At 38.2% G+C, this 22026-nt stretch overlaps 1 protein-coding gene across 6 annotated transcripts in view; it reads left to right on the forward strand.

Moving 5' to 3' along the window:
• The window catches only part of Ppargc1a (PPARG coactivator 1 alpha), a 648614-nt gene that overhangs the window by 600559 nt on the left and 26029 nt on the right, over window positions 1–22026 (forward strand). For 5 of the 6 annotated variants that reach the window (XM_032916066.1, XM_032916069.1, XM_032916065.1 and 2 more), the window contains 5 exons: window positions 9610–9804; window positions 11953–12075; window positions 12948–13152; window positions 17099–17144; window positions 17254–17327. In XM_032916066.1, the coding sequence (XP_032771957.1) occupies window positions 9610–9804; window positions 11953–12075; window positions 12948–13152; window positions 17099–17144; window positions 17254–17327 (643 nt within the window). Of the gene's footprint in view, window positions 1–876; window positions 1318–9609; window positions 9805–11952; window positions 12076–12947; window positions 13153–17098; window positions 17145–17253; window positions 17328–22026 lie in introns of those variants that run through there. The other variant, XM_032916070.1, reaches the window with a different exon arrangement.

Below are 22026 nucleotides of genomic sequence, written 5' to 3' on the forward strand. Positions count from 1 at the left end.
AACATGACCCAGAAAAAACAGTGAGAAGCAATTTTAAAGTGATTCTCTCTTTCCACATGAAGGATACATTTTCCTTGGAGTATAAGTGCATGGACATCTTATCTTTTGATATGATAGATATGCCCTTCTGATATGAAGATAGACTAGGATAGCACAAATTTACCTCCTATTCCTAAAAAATTTTCTCTTCCATAAAATTTCAATAAGGAACATGCAAGTCATATTTTATTAAATGTGTTTAGCTTGATATCCAAGTCTGCTTCCCATTAGACATGTGATTTAAGACTAATAACAGGGTTAAATGGATAATTTAAGTGAAACAGTGCACATATGCTAATTATTTCAGCATTAGCTACATAAGAAGCATTCAGTAAAATCAGCTGCTACAGCTAAAGTTGCCAGCACAAGACCTACACAAGATCAAGCCAGCCAACATTCCTAAATGATTGGGGAGGGAAACACAGTGCTCTACTCCTCGATGAGGATTCATGCTCTACTCCTAGATGAGGATCCATTGACAGTTGATAACTACAGTTGGTTTGGGATGTTACCCCCTGGTAGGTTGCCCATGCTCCATTGGATGGTTTTACATTTATGCACATACAGACTGCCTCTGTGAGTTATTAAAAAAGAAACAAGAGGCCATGCTGTTGGGAAAGTGTAGCAAAAGAGTTGAGGGTGAGTCTGATCAAAATATGTTGCATACAGAGATGAAATTCTAAGAGGATAAATAAAAGTACTATAATTAAAAATAATCTATTCTTTCCTGATGCTTTAAATAAGTAGCATCCATCCAAGAGAATTATAACACTAAAATTATAACTAGAATTATATTAACACTAGAATTATAACACTAAAACAGAAAAAAATTAGCTGTAAGACAATGATCAGTATCTTATAATTACTTTTAGCAACAGATTATTTTGTATTTTGGTTTAATCACAAAGATTTGAAAAAAACTGAAATGTTTGTGTCTCCAGGCTCGCACTGTACTCTCTCACTTTGCTGTTTTCTTTCTTTCTTTTTTAAATCCCGAGACAAACCCCAAATGACTCAGTCATACGGTTAATGCAGTGGCAATGTCTCCTCCGTTCATTTATAAGCTAAATAATTCACTGAAATTGTTGCTTTCTAAAACACACAAGCCTTTAAATCCAGTGACATAATGCCATAACACACACCAAATTGATATTCACTATTGATTCTTACAGCGACTATACTAATGACCGCTGCTCCACAGAACACCAATTTAAAGTCCCTGGATAAGATGAATCTACATCCACCACTCAGAGAAGACCCTTTTGTGCAGTGATACAGGTGATCCTGATTGACTGTATCAATATTTTATTCTCTTCTGGTCTTTTCAATCTCTGGCATTCCAAAGGGAGTAGATTATAAGTTTATATGGCATGATTTTCACTTCATAAAATCATTCTGTTTCTTTTAAGATGTTTGCAAATTGGAAGCTTGGTGATGTGTTCTAATTTCTGCCCACAAACAGGGCTGACATGGAGTCATCTCTGTACTTAAAGGGGTCATTACATTTTTTTTCCTTAGGGATACCAAGTCCATGGGGGCAATTTCAGAAGTAGCCCCTCTGGATCCCTAACTGTTCATATTTCCTTCTTCCCCATCAAGAATATATTGGCTGCTTGCCTGGACCATCATCTGGAATGAGTGAGATGAATGCAAACTAATTTTACATCATAGTCGAAGATAAACACTATTAAGAAGATAAATATGCTGGGGGAGGGTGGCGGTGGAAATTGCAGAAAAAAGTAAAAACAGAAGAAGAATGAAATGTCACAATATATTTTGGCTGTTCTGAAAAGTTCTTATTCATTTAATTAGCCATATCCAATATGCTTGGGTCTTTTTATGATCTGTGCTAAACCCCACAGCTTCCTACGTGCAAGTCAAGCTCTCTACCATTCAGCTGCCCTCCCAGTTCTATAGGCCAAGTATCCTAACGCTAATCAAACAGGTCTCTCAGAGATGTTGTTTTAGATAGAATATGAACAAGCAAAATCACTAAGATACATGATGAACTATAGAGACAAGTGTCAAAAGAGTCACAGGTTAGGGGAGGTGGCAAGGATGTGGCTAGGATCACTGGGAAGTCCTTGGTGAGAGAGTCTATTTGAGTGAAGAAAGGGAAAAGAGGGTAGAATATGTGGCCACCTGGCAGGAGAGCCTCATAGGGATAGGAAACATCAAGTGCAAAGGCCTCAGGAGTGAATCCCTGGTGCTTTGTGGACTGTGGACAAGAATTCAAGCAGATAAATGGTGGCATTGATGCTGAGATGATGCTGCCGTAGAAAAGGATAACCACGCACCTCATTTAACCTGTGATGCCATTGGTCAGTCTTGTGAGGCCGTTCACCATGGTTTGGGTAATAAATCATTTGGTGAACACCTAGCTAGTATGTAAACCCTTTGGATTTGGGGTTTTTTGGGGGGCGGGTATCTGAAGGGGCATGGACAGGAACGGGCAACGAAAGGGGTGAGATTTGACCGATTTCCATCATGGTTACTTAGTCTTCTGTGTTGACAACGGAGGATGGTCATTCTTGATTGTGCCATGCATCCAGATTTGAGCATCTTCACTGGAGGCTGTGCAGATGCTAGCACTGAGAAAGGAAGCATCTGTTCTCCTAGTCTGCTGTCTGGTGTCATTGAACTTTCTGCAATGACGTTTTCCTTCATTTACATCCAAGGTCAAAAGCAATGCTGCCTCGCTGGCTCTTCTCAGATCTATGGAGCTTCCTGCCACCACTCAGTTCCTTCTTCCTCCTACTGTGAGAAACAGATATGAAATGTCACTTTTCTGTTTGTCCTCTTAAATAGCTCATTCTGCCCACACCAACCATTCTATGGAACTTCTGTATTTACACTTTGATTCCTACAACGGCTTCAGAATAATGAATTCCACATGTTCCCTACATGCTTATTAACTCATGAATATTGTGATATAAGTTAATAAGTTAGTGTGGAATCTAAGTACAGATGTGAATATGAATTTTATGCTTGCTTAAATAGGGCCATATGTATTCATGGGAATTAAATGGATTCCTACACATCTAAATATAGCCATGCAGAAAAAAAATCTTTAGATTTCCCTGTATTTTATTTCCACTCAAATTTTATTTCATCTTTGAAAGAATTAACCTTAGTTCTTTATCATTGCATTCCCTGGTTGAAATGAATAACTGAGGCAAAGAGTTTTAAAATGCTGATTATATACTGTTTATATTATTATCCAGTCAACTATAAGTAACTATGTAGGAACAGACTAATATATATATATATATATATATATATATATATATATGAGACTAGGTACTGTTTTAAAATGTGCACTTGTTATATACATATATGTACATGTATTTACATATACATATATATACAACATACATATATATATATGCATACAAGGGTTCTAAGAGGGTTATTATAAATGTATATTAATGGTCTGTATGCATACCCACATAATGAATTTAAAATTTGTATTCTTTCCCTTGGCCCTTAAATTTTAGTACTTTAGCACCCAGCAGAAGTTGTTGGCTCTAAGGATAAATGGCAATAAGTAAACCCTTGATGTCTCTATAAAATATGAAAACACACTGAGGTATTTTATAATGTATGCTGTAAACTAAGGAGGTCTGTTTGAAATTACTGTCTGTTACTTGCATATGCTTGTGGGGTTTTTATGTCCTTTCTTTTTTTCTTTGCTTTCAAGTGTCAGTACCTTGTTCTAAGCTCTGTATTCCACATGGTAAACAGACGTGAGTAGGATATTTTAGGGGCTCTGATTACATGATGGGGAAAGGTCTAGGACGCCCCTATGCTGGCTATGTGGAGATCTTACCTGTTTCTTGTTGATTGTCTGGAAAAGGAGGGAGGTCAGCTGTTGATGTCCCTGCTTGGAGATGGAAGAAATTCCACAGTGGATTGTGACAGTACAGGCAGGGAAAGAAGAAAGTGGCTGGAAAAGAGTTGTTTAAAGACAGTCAGCACACCTCACTCTCCTTCCCACCAAGTGGCCTCTGGGAGCTCAAACACTAAAAAGAGAAGAAGTGTCTGCTCTGACTAGAGGGAACTGTGTGTGTGGGTGACGGGAGGGGCTTAGTCTAGATTGCTGTCTTTTAATTTCATTTCAGAACACGACAACAACAACAACAACAACAACAACAACAACAACACATCTTATTTTTCTTTACTTTGGATGAAGCTTCTTCCAAACCCTGGAATGTTATGCATCAAATCCAAAATTCATACACGCAGAATTGGTTGTTGTTATTGTTGTCTACGAAATCACATATCAACTTCGTGATTCAGGTGTGGGTACCTATAATCAATTGGATTCCTCATTTGAGTTTTCAAATCTACCATAAAAGTCACTTTTCTATTTACTTATTTGAACTCTTGGTAGGATGTAGTGGAATGAATGATAATCCAAAATAGTGGATAATCCAAAATGTCATTTATATTTGGCGTTGGAATACACTACCAGATGTTACTCTAGCAGATTTCCCTTCCTAATTAGGCCTCACTTAAAGTAGAAGTTAATTTCATCTTCATTAGCTGTTTCCAAATCAGCAGGATAGGGCAAGGAAGAGGCCTAGGGCATGCTGGGTACTTGGGGGAAGCTGGCCCAGAGTGGAAAGCCAGTGGTAGATTGTGCACATAGGAAGAAATTCAAATGTGGGTAATCAAGATGATGGGTGTGTACACTGGAAATGCTTCTGAGAACCAGCTTGAAGAATTCTCAAGTTGCATTGATACTTTTTCTCTTATTAATCATAAATTCAGAAGAAGAAAAAGGCGCTCTGTAGCAGAAATGAGGCAGAATACCTGAAACGTTGCACAGAAAAAATAGAGACACCGGAAGGTTAAGTAACCTCTCACCCAGATTGATCTTTGAGTCAACAGTTCCTAAGAAACTGAAATTGATTAATGAGTGATAAGAAGACTCCCCCCACTCCAGTTTCCTTCTTATTGATGATTTGAATAATGAGGAAGCCAGAATTCTCATGGCCTAATTCACATTAAGAGAGCTAAGATAATGAAGCTGTGATTAAATGGCTATTAAACTATTTTTATCAAACAGAGATCAAGCGAGTGTGAGAATCTGGGGATGCAGAGTGTAATTGCAATTCTACAAGATGCAGAAAAAATTACTATCATAAGCAGGGCACGGTCCTTCCATAATAGGCTGCATTTAGAAACCTTTGGGATGCCACATGCGGTTTTCCTCTGTGTTTCTCCCTCCAGGTGTCTGTTAGCAGCCGAGTCCTTCATCTTCTCGTTGATTGGGTGGATTTATTTGCTCTCTAGGGTATGTGGCGGGATGAGCTGAATGCACTGTGTGCCCAACCACCATGTCTTCCTTCTTTAGCAGTTGGAAGGTCCTTTTGCTGCTGTGCACAAAGCAAGCCATCCCAGTTCAGTCCTGGAGTCTGGGATTTTAATCTTTAGCTGATTGTTACGGACTCAGAGGAACATGGTCTACCTTCTTCAGCTGTGCCATTTGGATTATGTCACCCTCAATGCACATGTCACTTCAGGACACTGGAGGCTCAGAGAGCAGTGATGAGTTTCCACATTCTGTTGACTGTTCAAAACCATTATTTATTAATGATGAGGCATGGCTTAAGAATGGTTGCAGATTCTAGATTTTGGCTTGTCAGTGTAAAAGCCAGTATATCATCTGTCACTAGAAATTCTTTACACCTGGAGGGAGGTTTTGTTGCTCTGCCTCCTTTCTTCCTGGAGAGCCCTTGGAGAGGGGAGTTTTACAGACTCACAGACCTTTATTTAGGTCAGAAAAGTAGCAGCAGAATGGTACTGTGTAAGAAAAAGCCAAGGTTGAACCCTTTCCTCCACCCTCTGTCCCCCGTTTCCACCTCAGCCCAGAAATGCCCTTGATAGCTTCAGAGAAACTATGGAGACGCCAGTTGACCTAGGCTTTCCTGTCTCTTTTGCTGCAAGGAATCCAATGGGAGATGGTGATCTCCACACAACTAGTGTTGATCGACTCTCGTTCTCCATTCTCTACTTTTCAATCCTTTAGACCAGTGATCCTCAACCTCCCCAATGCTGCGACCATTAAGTACAGTTCCTTGCCTTGTGGTGACCCCAACCAGAAAATTATTTCCTTGCTACTTCATAACAGTAAGTTTACTACTGTTAGGAACTGTAAATACCCAATCTACAGGATATCTGCTATGCAACTCCCAAAGAAGTCTCCACCCAGAGATGGAGAGCTACTCTTTTGGCTAGAGCCGAGAAATACTCCATTTTATAACATTGTAATTTCGAGCAACTGGAGAGCAGGGCAAAGGCCAAGGCTGTGTCACCTTGCAATGTCACCAGACTCACTCATGCACTGCCATCCCCTGTTACGTGTGAACGGACATGTGCTCGTAGGCTGCTATGCTTCATCTGTGGTGACTTTGATTTATTTGCTCTGTAAATTGGGACCAGAGCAATAATGGAAAGTGACATTAATTGTTTAACAGAGTCCTCTTTGTCACATCTATTGCTTCTCTGGAACGGTGACTAGTGAAACTCACACATACCTAATTGAAATTGCCACAGTGAGGGACAGCATCCACTCAACTTTCCATGTAAGAATATTTGTTATCTTTGATAGAGAGGCAGATCATTAGGCTCTCATAATTAATAAAAAAGTTTGGCATCATAACATTCATTCTCCCAAAATTCAGCATAACCATTATGGTATTGAAGCACACAGGGACAGTACACATACCTAATGCGCATTCTTAGTTGACACAGTCTAAAAATGGCTGGTCTTACTGGCATGTCCTGGTTGGATCATAGCCTTCTCCACATGAGCATCTCAGCAACACACATTTTCTGTGATCGCCTCCCTTTTGCAAGCCCCCCTCCCATTGTGCTTTCAGGAGAAAGGAGAATTAAAATAGTTGGTGGTTTAATCAGATCTTGTAAATTAATTATGACATTATCAAGTCCCGATATTTCTGCCACTGTGTGGGGTATACATTCACCCGTGCTTATTAAAGAAATCCACGAAAAACTAGTTAATTTAAGTGTTCTTTGTCATTTAGACTTGACTGGAATTATCAGAGTTTGTTTACACGAAGGGTAGAGCTGAGCTGGGGTATTGCTACTGTATTCTGTGATTGAAAGCAAACAGCAACTCTGTAGGACCACTGGAAAGCCAAACCCAAATTTTAAATCAGGGTAAACAAAATGATTCATTTATTTGTAAACATTCTTAACAATTTTTCCTGAGTTCTCTTCCGAATGCAGCAAACTGAACCGTCTTGAAAATGGGATAGGTGTTCACGAAAAGTGTTCAGTTGAATGAAAGTGCATTTGTTTCTACTTTGCATGTGCACTTGAGATGTCTCCGAAGATTATGTTATTAGAAAATACTGCCACTTATAGTAATGCAAATGTCATTATTTTGACAAGAATTGGTAGAATATTTTATTTCAATACAATTTTATGGAGAAAAGTTTATGATTTGCAATTGTTTTTGATTTTTGCCATGTGGTGGTGATTAGAATGTAGGGATACTCAAAATGGAGTCATGAGAATTTTTGGATACTAGATTATGACAGAAGGCAGAAGAAAGGAAAATGTTTTATTGTTTTGGTTATCAGGAGTGTATGGGGAGACAGAGGAGCTGGGGAACCTAAGGCTGTTGGCTTGTTTTTGTTCGTTGTCACCGTGCACTGTGGATTTTGATGGATGTTTAGTTGATGGAAGTAAATGTGCCCTTTGAAAGGGACTGTGAAGTTCTGGTTGGATTTCTCCATTAGAAGTTAAGATTCAATCCATTTGTCACACTGTAATGTGCCCAAAGTACATGACTATAGTCTCGAATCCGGGGACATGCCACATGCAAATATTAATACCCACAGAGAATAAAATGGCTCTTTGCACCTCTTGAATTCAAAAGAAAACACAGTCTGTCGTTTGACTTCCAGATAGAAAGTGATCAGTAACAAGGGAAAACATTTTTTTTCTTGTGAAAATAGAATGTCTAAGTGATAAGGCCCTGCCTAATTTCTCTAGTAATACAATTTGATTTTCTGATTAGCTGTCTTTTTCTGTGATTCTTGTAATTTTGTCAGGTCAATTAACTAGAGTTCAGTGCTAGTGAGACAGGAAGGTGGGCATCGCCAGCTTCATTAGATGTCAGCAACTTAGGTGCATTTTGTAATAGAATCATGTGGGATAATTTAGCCATATTGTGAAGGTCATAGCTTATAGAATTTGACAAAAAAAGAAAAAGGAAAATGGAAAAAGGAGCCTTTGAAAACAGGTTAACTTGGACAAACAATGTAGATGTTAAAAGAAAGAAAGAAAGAGAGAAAAAAAGAAAAGAGAGAAAGAAAGAAAGTGATGTACACCTTCTCTGTGGGTGCCAACAAATACCACCAATGACTTATTCAACCAGCCATTGACTATCTCTTCCATGTGCCCACCACTGTGGCTGATTGATTACTTGCAGAGTCAAGAACACATTGTAATATTAACAGATACAGATATTCCAGTTCTTTTACAGATACCCCAAACTAATATTATCTCATATAATTTGTTCATAGCCTGTTTTACTTTCCAGTAGAGGGAAGAGTTCAGTCTCATTGTTATCTTCAGTCCTTGCAATATCCTCCAAAGACTAAGGCATTCAACAACATCTACGGAAGACACAATTCGAGGATTAGCTTTGTGTGAGCATACGTGAAAATGAGTTCATGCAGAAGTTACAATGCATTGTAGAAGCCCCTACTATAAACCATCTCATGCTAGAGCTATACCTCTGGCACAAGAGATGAGTCTAGTTAAGATACATTGCAGAGGAAAGTTTCCCCTTAGCAACTAACTTCATAGCAAGAAGCCCAGGTATTGCAGAGCACGAACCTGAGGAATTGAGAGTCAAGCTAAAGAATTTAAGAGAAAGAGCAGCTTTGCTCTGAAAGGTCCAAAGTTCGGGTTTTGGAGACAAGAGAGCTATAGTATGGTAGAAGGATCCAGTAGGCAGAGATTTATGACTTAAGTTTGGAGAGATGTCAGGGAGAGAAGTAAATGGTTTGATAGTGCACAGTGATGAGATTATAATTGAAATCACAAAAGTGTGTAGATTCCCTTAGTATATACTGTTCAAATTTTTGATGGTGTTCAAGCACAAATTTATCTAAATATTTGGAGTGGCATACTGTGTGGGAGATCTAGGAATTGTATATGAAGATTAGATGATGCTTAAAATTCTCTCAAAGCTTAAGATTTCCTGAGTTAGAAACAGAAGACATAACGATATAAGAACGACTATAATACAACAGAAGTTTGTGCAGCAGTATTAAGAATTGACTTAGCAGATTGCCAAACCAGACAGCTCCAAGATCAGTAGATATATTTGGTAATCATATAATTCAGACTAAACATGAGTTAAAAGTTTGAGGAAGACGCATCCTTTGTGCTGTGCTTGGGCATTGAAGATTTCTCATACAGACTCCTCACCTGACAGACATGTTCAGGCTCTGCTGATCAATCATGGTGTCTACTTCCTCATGTCAACCCATTCATGTCTTCTGTAATTTTTTTCTGCTTCTGCAGAAGATAGATGAAGAGAATGAGGCAAACTTGCTAGCGGTCCTCACAGAGACACTGGACAGTCTCCCGGTGGATGAAGACGGATTGCCCTCATTTGATGCACTGACAGATGGAGACGTGACCACTGACAACGAGGCCAGTCCTTCCTCCATGCCTGACGGCACCCCTCCCCCTCAGGAGGCAGAAGAGCCGTCTCTAGTAAGAACCCTTCCTACTGCTTAACTGTGGTCAGAGTTGCCTCTGGCTGCCCAACGCATGACTATGGTATAGGAACAGTCAGATTTAGATTGTTAATTCTGACCAAAGTGGGGAAAAAACATCCACAACCTTCCCTAGATTTGCCTATTTTGTAATTCTCTATTAAAAATGTATATTTCTTACATGGTATAATGAAAATTATTTACTAAAACAATTTTTCACTATTTTTCTGTATGTGATTGTATGTCTTAGAATTATTAAAGTTCATGGTAAAAGCTTACAGTACAGGTCTAGAAAGAAAAAGCTAAACATTTGCCTGTGATTTTTAAAACCTTATATCAAAATGATCCAATATTTTTCAATTTAAGATGAATATGTCATTGATTTTTTTGATTTGTCAAAGTTTTATGCTTTTTAAATTGAAATAGAATTTTATTAATCTCCTCATTTTTCTACCACCCCTCCAGCCCTTCCTAGTATGTCCCTCTTAACCTCCCCATGCTCACCATTCTCAAATTTATAGCCTCTTTTTCCATTATTATTGTTGCATACATATATGCATATGTTTGTAAATGTATGCACAAATATGTAAATACAACTGGCCATGTCTGGATTTTTTTTATTGTTGTTGTTGTTTATTTATATGGTTTCAGCATATGCAGAACTTTTTAGTGGTTACACACTGTTTTTGGTATGGGGATAACTATGATTTATTGGGCAGTCCAACATGGTGAAATATTTAGTTTTTTTCCTTCCATGTTTTTGCTGTTAACGGATTGTAAAATAATGTTTACCTGTCTTTTGCATATGATTCTAAAAATAGAATTGCAAAGTCAGGCACTATGCTGTAGCTTACGGCTTTCAATCAGCATTTCTTATGAAGATGGAAACACAGTAGCTCTTCTGCAGCCCAGGTTACTAAATCTGTGGTAGGCAATGGAGAGTAAATTCGTTGGCCATGAGAAGTGACTTTTACTTCCAACAAAATGCTTGACCAGAATTTTATTAGTTCTGAGTACAGTTTGTCTCCTCATCTATGATAGCCATTCGTCATTTGCCATAAATCTCATGGAAGAGCAATGCTGTGTAAATTATTGAATGCCATTGTTCTAACATTAATAAAACACTCTGGCATGCTATTTGGAGGTTGATTCTCTCAAATCGTTAAGTCTGAAGGAACTCTACATGAACATATGGAGATCTGCTTGCTTCCTCTTTGTAGTCTAAGATGTCTGCTCTTGAGGAAAAACATTACACGTGTAAATTATCCCTCACTCACCATGCCTTCCGTGTGTCACTGGCTCTATGGTCTAGTATACTAATTCCTGAATGAGGAGTCGCATTGTACAGTTTATTAAGTTGGGTCAAAGATATCCTGCATGTCAGAGCAGGGTGGCTCTTGAGAGTGACTCATACCAATGAAGAAATTGGGCTACTAAAATAGTAAGTGGTAAAGCCAGGCATTGTAGTGCATACCTCTGATCCAGGTGCTCAGGGAGCTGAGGGAGAAGCATGCCCATTTGGAATCTTGTTAGGGCTGCATACGGGGGCTCTGACTCCAAAAGCAAAGACACAAACAAACAAGAAGAAATACTTGGCTCGTGTTGTAACCCATATCTGGGCTGTTGAACAGCATTCTGCTTACAAACCCTTTCTTACCTTTCTCACTCCAGTGATAGCCACTGCCCTAATCCACATATTTCTTTAATCCCATACGTTTATATATTTAGTTATGAAACATGATGAAGACACTGTTGTCGTTGATTATCATGTGAACTTGATGAGCCTAGAGAGGAAGGCTTAGTTTCTAATCTCTGCCCCTAAAGGCTTTGGTGGGCCAGGCAGCCTGGTATTGCTTGGACATCTTCTTAGGAATGATGGTGACATCATTCTATGTAAAAATTATTTAAATTTTAAGGATTGTGATGTCAGGTTTCAAAGAAAAGAAAAGAATCGATTTTCCTAGGTGATACCATAGTCCTCAAATCCTTTCTTTTAAATGAAACTATTTCCTTTTTCATTCTTGTGGTAAAGTGTGGTATAGTTAAAAAAGAAACATAATTAATTCTTTTCAAGTTTTAGTTACTAATTCAAAGCTTAGAAGATGTATAACTTTTCTTGCTTTCCCTTTTCCTGGTATGTGTCTAGCTTAAGAAGCTCTTACTGGCGCCAGCCAACACTCAGCTCAGCTACAATGAATGCAGCGGTCTTAGCACTCAGAACCATGCAAACCACACCCACAGGATCAGAACAAACCCTGCCATTGTTAAGGTGCGCATGCAAGCATTTTAATACAGGGGAGAGAAGGGGTTGGGCAGGGGGAGTTACATGAATCTGTGTATCAGACCCACAGTTCCTATGTTTTAATTTAACCAGGATTGGCAGCTGCCCCTAGAGGGGAAGCAGATACAAAGTGGGTCTCCAAATATGGTATTGGGGCATTGGGAAACTAGGATGAGTTCCCCTCTGTGTTGTTTTACTGATTACCGGAATGAGTGATTCCTTTTCCACTTGATTAGTACATGCAGTGGTCTGCCCTACAACACAATTTACTGGTAGGCTGGTAGCTGTGGTCTGTGGATGACTTTAAGATGCAGGGTGGCTGTTCTGCCAGTTGTTTAACCTGAGAAAGACTGTTTTGGATTCACTGTGAAAGATTCCTCTCTGCCATTAATTGCAGAAAAGGCTGTCAGTGACATAAGTCAGTTAGCGGGCTGTATTAAACAATGTTTGTCTTGCCATTCGCTGTGAGCGAAAGCGGAGCGTTAAGGGGTACTTAAGAGAGTTGTGAATACTGGGCTTCAGCAGTCAGCGGTAAATTAAGGTTTAAAGCAGCTCTTTTTTTCCTTTCCTCACAGTAAAGGCGCTGTAGGGTCTTGTTAGTTACATGTTGCTGAGTAGGAACATCGGGATGTAGGGGAAATGAAATAAAAAGCTGCATAAATGACATTTAGGAATTTTAAATGTAATTTTCTTCCTTGTTCTGCAAACAATTATTCACAGCTCATAGATCCAGTACACTTAGACGGAGTACTTCACCAAAAAAAAAAAAAAAAAAAAATCTCATCTCTTCAGAAAACCTATATCCATTCTGATAAGGTTCACTTCACTAATTTTAGCTTTCTCTCTGCCTTGTTTTTAAGACCGAGAATTCATGGAGCAATAAAGCAAAGAGCATTTGTCAACAGCAAAAGCCACAAAGACGTCCCTGCTCAGAGCTTCTCAAGTATCTGACCACAAACGATGACCCTCCTCACACCAAACCCACAGAGAACAGAAACAGCAGCAGAGACAAATGTGCTTCCAAAAAGAAGTCCCATACACAACCGCAGTCGCAACATGCTCAAGGTAAGCCAGGCCAGGAACAGGGCAGCCAGCAGGGGCGCTGAACGCAGAGGGGAAGTTTGAGCACACGGACCCTGTACTTCCGGTGTGAAGGTCTTCCACGGACACAGATTGATCGCCTCCTATTCAGCTGACGGGCAGCAGCATGAGGAACATGCTCTGAATACACCTGCACTGTTAGCTGGGTGAAGCGGGGCGGCAGAGATTACAAAAAACCTCTGAGGTTTATACACATCTGGATTGCGGGAGATCATTGACTGTTACGTGCGATCGTTGGCCAATTCTTTATGGGACTCTTTGATTTTCCCTTTCCAGTCATGGAACAAAATGAGACCCTGGAGATCTCCTCCATCTACCTTGAGCAGCAGTAAATAGCATTATGTAGTCTCTCTGACTAAGTGCCTTGTTTTACTTTTTAAGACCACCTGCTATGCTCACAGATTTTTACTTTGCATAGAAGAATTTGGAAGTTTCTGATTTCCTCCGCCTTTCATATTTAGAAAATATTACGTAGATTAAACAAAACATCTGGGCGGATCTTTATTAGTCCCGTATGTAGCCAGGAGGCTGAGGCTTCCAAGGCAGATTCGGTGATTTGGGGAAAATCTCTTTTGGCAGACACAGCTTCCTCTCTCACCTCTTCCCCTTCTAAATAGGAAGCATAGAGTTTGATGAAAGTTAATTGTTGCTTTAAAACATGCCAGCTTCTGCTTGCTACCTGGAATTATGTCATAGAAGCAGATATACTCTGTAATGCTACAAACATGCCTCTCTTGTGTTTCCCGTTCTTTAAGCTACAGCTTCAGGGTAGTAAGTAGTCCCTGTCTTGTTTGAAGCATGATCATTTCATGCATGTATGCTGCTACTTTTGATGATGTTGATGTTGTTGTTGTTGATGATGATGATGATGATGATGATGATGATTTTGATAAGGATTTCTTTCCATGGGGTTTGTAATTCCTCTGCCTTCCTACCTTAGAGTACTTTTAGGAATTTCCTTGAATATTTTCAACTCACTCTCCATTAGTTTTTTTTGTTTGTTTGTTTATTCTTTCCTTCCTGAATGTGTCAAATTTCCTATTCATCTCCGACTGTCACTTTGTGTCAAATTTCCTAATCCTGTTCATCTCTGTTACTTTGGAGAACTAAATGTCACTAAATGGACCAAATGCCCTTACAGCTTTCTCTGCAAGGATTGGCCCCTGGATCATACTCTCCATCACTTGTGTGTTGGTTTTATTTGTAGACGAATTGTTGATGTTGGAGGCCTAGGAAAAGGAGCCCACTGAACTTAATCCAGTGAGCGAGAGAAGAGTTCACTGGGTTCCTCCTGACCAGTTCCCTGTCATCCATTCATTTCCTGGCGCTGAATTGAGTTTCAGGCTCTTTGAAATCCCATGCTCAGGAATCTGGTCAATAAGCGTGTAGTTTAAAACTCTCTCTCTCTCTCTCTCTCTCTCTCTCTCTCTCTCTCTCTCTCTCTCTGTCTGTCTCTCTCTGCGTGGTGTGTCTTGTATTCTTTTTTTCTTAAAGTTCACCTACTATTAAATATTACTGTAAACTTTACAAACCATGGCATTGAACAATTGAATAGGTTCTGGAAAATGGATTCTCTGAGGGAGACCAGCTATATGCAGATTCTTTTTTAAAAGTAAAAATCTGTGGTAAGTCCTAAAAAGGCTCATCACAGAACAAAGCCTGCTGATTCAAACAAAAAAGAAATGCTGTAGTTATTAGAAACCTGGGAGAAATGAGCCTGGCATGCTCTTAATAACCAATATGTGCTTACTTTCCAAGATAAGTTATTCAAAGTTAGAAAGTAGAAATCACACGAAAGGGCAGAGCTCATTTGATGAGAGTAGTTAGGTGACTTTCTTCCTGTGTTGGTGTGTATTTGACTGGGCTTTTGGTCTGTTCTTTATTATACAGTGGCATCATTCACTTTTTAGTTCCTCATGATAATTCCCTAGTTGATAGTGTATGCCAAGTATCGTTCATTCACTCACCCATGCATGTAGATGCTATTCAAATATAGCATCTTCACAAAGGATAATGTAAGGGTCCTAGCATCCTGTGGTCAGGCAGTGCTCGAAATAGCACCAGTGACATTCCCTGTAGATGAACTCTGTGGTCCTCATGAGATAGTCTGTGTGATCCAATGTCAAGTCAGGGTTCCAGTCTGAGGGTGTCTGCAGGACTGTACCCTTTGCACAGGCACTGAGCTCTTCTGGCATTGAGCATGCCTGTGGCTAGTTCTTTCCCTCTGTTGCCTTAGGCTTCCCTTTACCTATCTATCTGGATTTTTGAAACATTTATATGAGCACTTATCTTAGCGTGCTTTTTCAACATCCCTATTTCTGCTTTTCAATGTACACTTATTGTGTGATTTACAGGTTTGCTCTTCCTTATTGAATAGCATTTTCTATAGAACCTGTGTAAATTATCCTGGCTATTAGAGAAATACCATAAAAGCGAGTAAAATTTGTTCATAAATTCATTCTTTTTGAAAGGCTGATTAAATTAGGCATACTCAAAAATTAATGCACAATCAGCTCAGCTATCTGTATATATGTAAAAGCCAATTAATCAATGTACCTAATTTGTAGAAGACAGCGTGAGCTTCATATTTCTGGATGCACATCAGATAGATGATATACTTACTATTCAATTGTTTAAAAACTAAGTCCTAATCCACAAATTAAATATGTAAATACTATTTTTCCACATAAAGTACCTTATTCCAGACTAATTTGGACATAAATAATATTTTTACATTTCAAAGGACCTTAATTACTAGGGTTGATTAACTTACTTTCAAGTGCATTGAATTTAATTCCTTTTGATAATAGGAGGAAGGAAGTATCCTAGTGCCTAAATCTGGCAAGAATCAGTTTTATGGTCCTGTAGGCATCATTTAGCATCTTTGTGTCTCAGAGTATTCAACCATAAAGTAAGAAACTATTCTAGGGACCCTTTTTGTTTCAACTCCGTGATCCTCATTACACTTAACTACCTCTTGACTTTCTGAAAGTAGTTAACAGGAAAAAAAGGACAAAAGCTTACATGCATACATCTCCATAGATAAGCATATATATGCATAATATATTTCTCATCATCTATATTCTTCCCAGTCAAAGTACAGGATTGACATGGAGCAGCCGTTAACATATTACAATGGGAAGGTTCTTACTCATGCATTTCTTGTTGAGAAAAGACACCAAAAGGAGTGAGATAGGGTGACACTCAAGGAGGGTGATACTCAAGGAGGGAATGGAATAGTAAGCTTTAAAAAAATATCTATTGATCATTTGACTCACAACTATTATGTCTGCCATTGTCTATCAGATTGGGGATGCAAACTCCATTTAAGCCATCTGGGTCAATGGCCACAATTTGTCATCATCGCCCAACTAATTTTCAGTGACTAGGATGGTTATTGCTTGGGCCTTAGTCATCTCATAGACATTTCCTATTCTCAGAGCTAGATATAAAACTATACATTTTAGGAGTGAAATCAACTGAATATTCATAACGATCTGTCACCTTGTAGTTAGTCTGCTGTTTCCTTGTCTAAACAAACCGTGTACTGATTCCAAATTAAAAACAGAAAACAATATTTCTCCTTCATGGTGTGATGCAAAATTTGTGTCCTTAACAAGATGGTGCATTTGTTGGAGAATTCTGTGTTTGTGTGTGTTTTCTCATGCTGTTGCACTGATTCAAATGTTGTTGTTGTTTTGTTTTTAGAATAACGGACTGTAGTCTGACTTTCAGCCAACATTCGGGGGTTTCCTTAGTTTATTCTTCCAGTTGCCTGGTTGTTTTCTATTTAAGCATAGCAGAAAGTCAATCAGTAAAAGACTCAATATTTTATAATTATATTAATAATATAAATAAATAAATAATATAAATTAAATATTTATAATTAGTTTCCTCTTTTTTCCTTTAGCCAAACCAACAACTTTATCTCTTCCTCTGACCCCAGAGTCACCAAAGTAAGTATTAAGAAATGCAAGCATTTTCAGAAAGGGAAGGGGGTTATAACACATTTGGCTACAGCAACTCCATTTCAGTTTGTTTTTATAAATGTGCCATATCTTCCAGTGACCCCAAGGGTTCCCCATTTGAGAACAAGACTATTGAGCGAACCTTAAGTGTGGAACTCTCTGGAACTGCAGGTAAGCTTTTATTTCAGTCAGAATGTCTCTCTGTGAAGTACATATTCAATGCTAGACTGTGTTTTAGGAAGGAGCAACCGAAAGAGAATACAAGTGGAACTGGATAAGAAGATACCTGCCCATGTCTTCAGTTGCTTACTTCAAAACCAGAAACAAAAGAAACCTTGAATTGAAAAACGTTTTAAAGAGATAGCATTTACTTACTATAAGGAGCCCAGACTTCCTCATACACAGTTTTGTCACAAAGTCTCAAAGAACTCTACTCTAGGTTAAGACAGCCAGACATTAGGAGGAGGAACACTGAACTTTTTTCCAATTTCTGATTATTTGAACTAACAATATCTTTTATAAATTCTTTGAGAATTTTATGCAATGTATTTTGAACTTAATTAACATCTTTAATTTCCCACCCAGTAAGTGTGCTTGACTTCCAAACTGTTTAAGTCCATTTGACAGTGACCTCATGAGGATAGGGGTAGGTTTTGTTTTGTTTTCAATTTTGAGATGAGAAAATAAGAGTTAGTGATATTAAATAATGTGTAAAAGGACACCAAGGCAGAAAACAGAGGCACTGTTTGGATTCAGATTTATTATCAGTACTTTATGTATAAGATTTTCTCACTGTTTGCCACATGGAGCAGCATAATGCTATCATATACATCTGTATATCATCTATCCAGCTACATATATATGCATATATATATGTATATATGTATACATATGATATACAGATGTATATCGTATTTTTATTTTTCCAGCAAAGGAGAAAATTGAAAATATGCCCTTTCAGCAAGCTACAATGTTCTTTTAGATTTTCCAGCAAGAACTTTTGTCTTCATCCTTTGACACCCTTTGAGACCTTTGAACTTTTCTGTCTAGTCCTCATGTCACATGAAGTCAAAGGAGTTAAGACAAACTCTTGGACTATCTAAAGATTCCTATACAACTTCTGAGTTGGCTGCACATGGTGCTTTAGGTTCAGGCTCTTAACATCCACCAGAGAGTGAGTCTTAGGATGTCTAACCCAGACAGTTCTTGGCTCTGGCCATTGCTGATAAGGATTACGGAAGAGTAAGTTAGACAAGATGCTTTCAACCAGAACTGTGGTGCCTACACGCACCACGGTCATTGTTGCTAAGTTTAATTTCACACCTTGAGTTGGCTAAATTACCTTCTTATCAAAGGTCTACTGCATGATTGCATGGTTTGGTCAGGCAATAGAGTAGTTAATTTCATGGCATAGAAACAGTGTATGTATGCAGATTGCACATACACACACATATACAAACAGGCTTACACACACACATTCATGCGTGCATTCACTTGTAAGCATATACACAACTTTGTTTCCTTTTATAACATTTTATTTTTAGTTTTTGAAAATACTCTTATGTGCGTATGAGTGTGGATTTGTGCACATGACTGCAGTGCCCAAGGTGTACAGAAGAGAGAATAGATCCTATTAGAACAGGGGGGTACAGGTGGTTGTGAACTACCAGAACTGGGTGCTGGGAATGGATCTCAGGTCTTCTGGAGAAGCAATACATGCTTGTAGCTGATGAGCCATCTCTCAGGCTGTTTTCTCGATCTCTTAAGTTAATTATAACTTACATATATCAATAGCAAAATCATTGGCATGCACATATCTGCATGAGAGACCTTATTTTACCAGCAAAGACAAATAATCAGTGAGTTTGTTGGAAAAGTTGAAACACAATTCTTCATTTTACTTTTGCTTGACACATGTGACTATCTGTTCAAAGATCACAATTTTGTTAGGAGACAGAAAGTGTGGCATTGAGTGTCAGTGTGCTGACCAGAAATTCATTAAATTTTCTTACATGAATCACACTAGTGATATCATAAAGTTCTCCACTTCATGATTTTTTGAGGAATAATAGTCTGAGTGAAATTTTGGGGAGAATTTTTGTGCATTGTGAGTTCTATGAAATAACACACACATTTGATAGTATCTGTTTTAGAAATTTACATTAATTGTGTCTTTCAATAGGAACAAATTTTATATTTGCATACCATTCATTTATATAAAACTTTATCATCTTACCTAATGCCAGTCACTGGGCTGACAGATAGTAGCAGGTTTGAGAAGATACACAATTGTATACAATTCCTGCTGAAAGGGATCTGTTAACTCCAAGTGTCCAGAACTTATGAGTTAGTCTCTCTATTCCTGAAAGGGTAATAGAGATTCCCTAGTTATGTACTAATGCCTGATTTTCCATTAAATAAATATTTATTATGAGTAAAATAGTTAGAAATGTCACAGATATAAGCCAAACGAGTAATTCTTCATCATTCTCAAATTAAAATAGCCACAGCTTTGTTTCCTACAGATATATGCATGTGTTTCTTATCATTATGTATGGCAGTGAATCCTTATATAATTTTAAAGCCTAAGTTTTCACCTAATATAAGCTGGTTTTTGTAATGCCTTAAAGTCTATTATCAGGATATAGCAGTAATGTATAATATTAATTTGAGTAGGTAAATAGAATTTTTCCCTCAAATGTGTAATTTTACATATTTAGGTTGCTTTATAATGTGACTATTTTGAAATAGCAGTGTGAGGAAATCTTTATCCATAAATTTTTAAATCTGTTTTTCTCAAAATAGATTTTTAATAGGAGTTAATGCCAAAAGTAAGCACTTAAATATCTGAGGACAGTCTGATACATGCATTGCTACATTGATTTGCAAAATGATATTTCTATTTATAGCCCCACTAGTGCCAAGGGGACATCCATGCATCATTACATCCAGGTCGATATTGAATGTCTTCATGCAAAGGTGTCTTTCTAATTTATAAATATGAACACATCACGGAACTTGTGTTTATTCCATTAAAGCTATTATATTATAAAACACTTATTTTGTTTTCTTCTTTTATTTATTTATGTGGGTTTGTTTTAGATTTTATTTATTTCTGTATTTTTATTTGATGGATGTTTTGTTTACATGTATGCCTGTGCAGTATATTCATGCAATGCTAGCACAGGCTAGAAGAGAGAATTGGTTCTCTGGGACTGGAGTTACAATCAATTATGAGCCATGAGGTGGGGTACTAGGAACAGAGCCCAAGTCTTCTGTCCTTAATCACTGAGTCATCTCTCCAATGCCTATTTTTTATTTCTGTGGCATTTGCAAGGAAGGAAAATCCTTGAACTTACTAGGCAAGCACCGTACCATCAAGTCGCTCTCCCCAAACTTGGGGAATTTTTAGTTTTAAATAATTTACTTACAAGTTTTAGATTTTAGTCCACTCTCTGGAAATGCAGATAGAAATTATTTTATGAACTCTAGACATGCTTGTATATAGTACATTTATTTCTATGTCAGGGATTTCCCTTTCATATTATTAATTAAAATCCTTCATCCTTTGTACTTTAAAGATTATTTGGTACAATGGAAACCTATTTCCCAGGGTTGTTTTTCCTCTCTGTTCATTCTTGGCAATATGTGAAGTCTTGGTGAGGATACAATCGGTCTGAAGCACAGAAATAATTCCAGGTCTAGTGCTGAGAACAGGATTGGGCCATAGGAAGTGTTAAGTAACTGTTATAAAGTTTGAGATGTCTTTTAATAGATGATTGAGAAAAGAGTGTTCATGATAAGTGGCACAAAAGGAAAACGGCTGATCTATACATAATATTTTGGCATCTTTAAAGAAGATGCACCTAAAGGGTGTTCTTATTTTGCTACGCAAGATGTCAGCAACTATGTAGGGAAGTTAGGTGAGGCAAGATTACATTACGTAATAGAGAGTACTGAGATGAGAAGACACACGAAAGAGCTGGAAGGTGTGGGGAATAAAGTCTTGTCCTTAGTATAAAGGAGGGGATTGGGTGGAAGGAAGAATTTTACAGCAGCATTCACTATTTGTGGTATGGACAGAATCCTATTCAGTGAGAGATGCCCATCATTACCACTTCGTAATCTTCTCTAGAATGTACTGCTTAATGGCAAACATTGGGCATTAGGAACCACAGAAGAGACAAGGAGTCATTAGAGAACTCCTGTGACATCTCTTCCCAGTTCAAGGAAGTGTTTGCACAGAAGATTTAGATCGCTGAAGGCTGACAGGGGTAGGAATGAGTACCACAGCAGCTCCATTACTCTAGTGAACAGCATAGTGATCCATGGGAAGGAAACTTTGAGTAGACTCAGTTAACTTGGTGAGTCTTAAAGAAGGGGAATATTTACAATGTTGTTTGGAAGAGGATGGAGGGAGAGAAGCAAGGAGGCAGAGCCAAAGGGATGGCCAGATGACAACGTAAGTTTATCATTGATGAAACCAGCAAGAGCTTAAAGAAGAAGCCCACACCTCTTCCTTTCTACCTCTCGGTTGCCATGACTGTTCTGTGTCCTTAGTTATTCTGCAGTTTTAAGATTGTGTCCTAACTACTAAATGAGACTACGTTCGGACTCCATGTAACAAATTACAAGTAGAAATACAATATTTATAGTACTTAACCATGTGTGCCCTACAATAATAATGGCAACTGCAGGTAATTCAACTTGAGTTTAAACACTTTTTAAACAGTAGAGATAAAAATTAAAGCACATTATTAGAGTTAAAAAGGCAGCATATCTTAGTGAAGCTATGCAAAGCCTGGCTTTGATGTTAGACAAACTCAAGTTCAAATCAGTGACTGAGTCTTTGTGCGTATTAGCTGAGACT

This window comes from Rattus rattus, chromosome 11 (genome assembly GCF_011064425.1).
Source record: "Rattus rattus isolate New Zealand chromosome 11, Rrattus_CSIRO_v1, whole genome shotgun sequence".
Taxonomy (NCBI): Eukaryota; Metazoa; Chordata; class Mammalia; order Rodentia; family Muridae; genus Rattus; species Rattus rattus.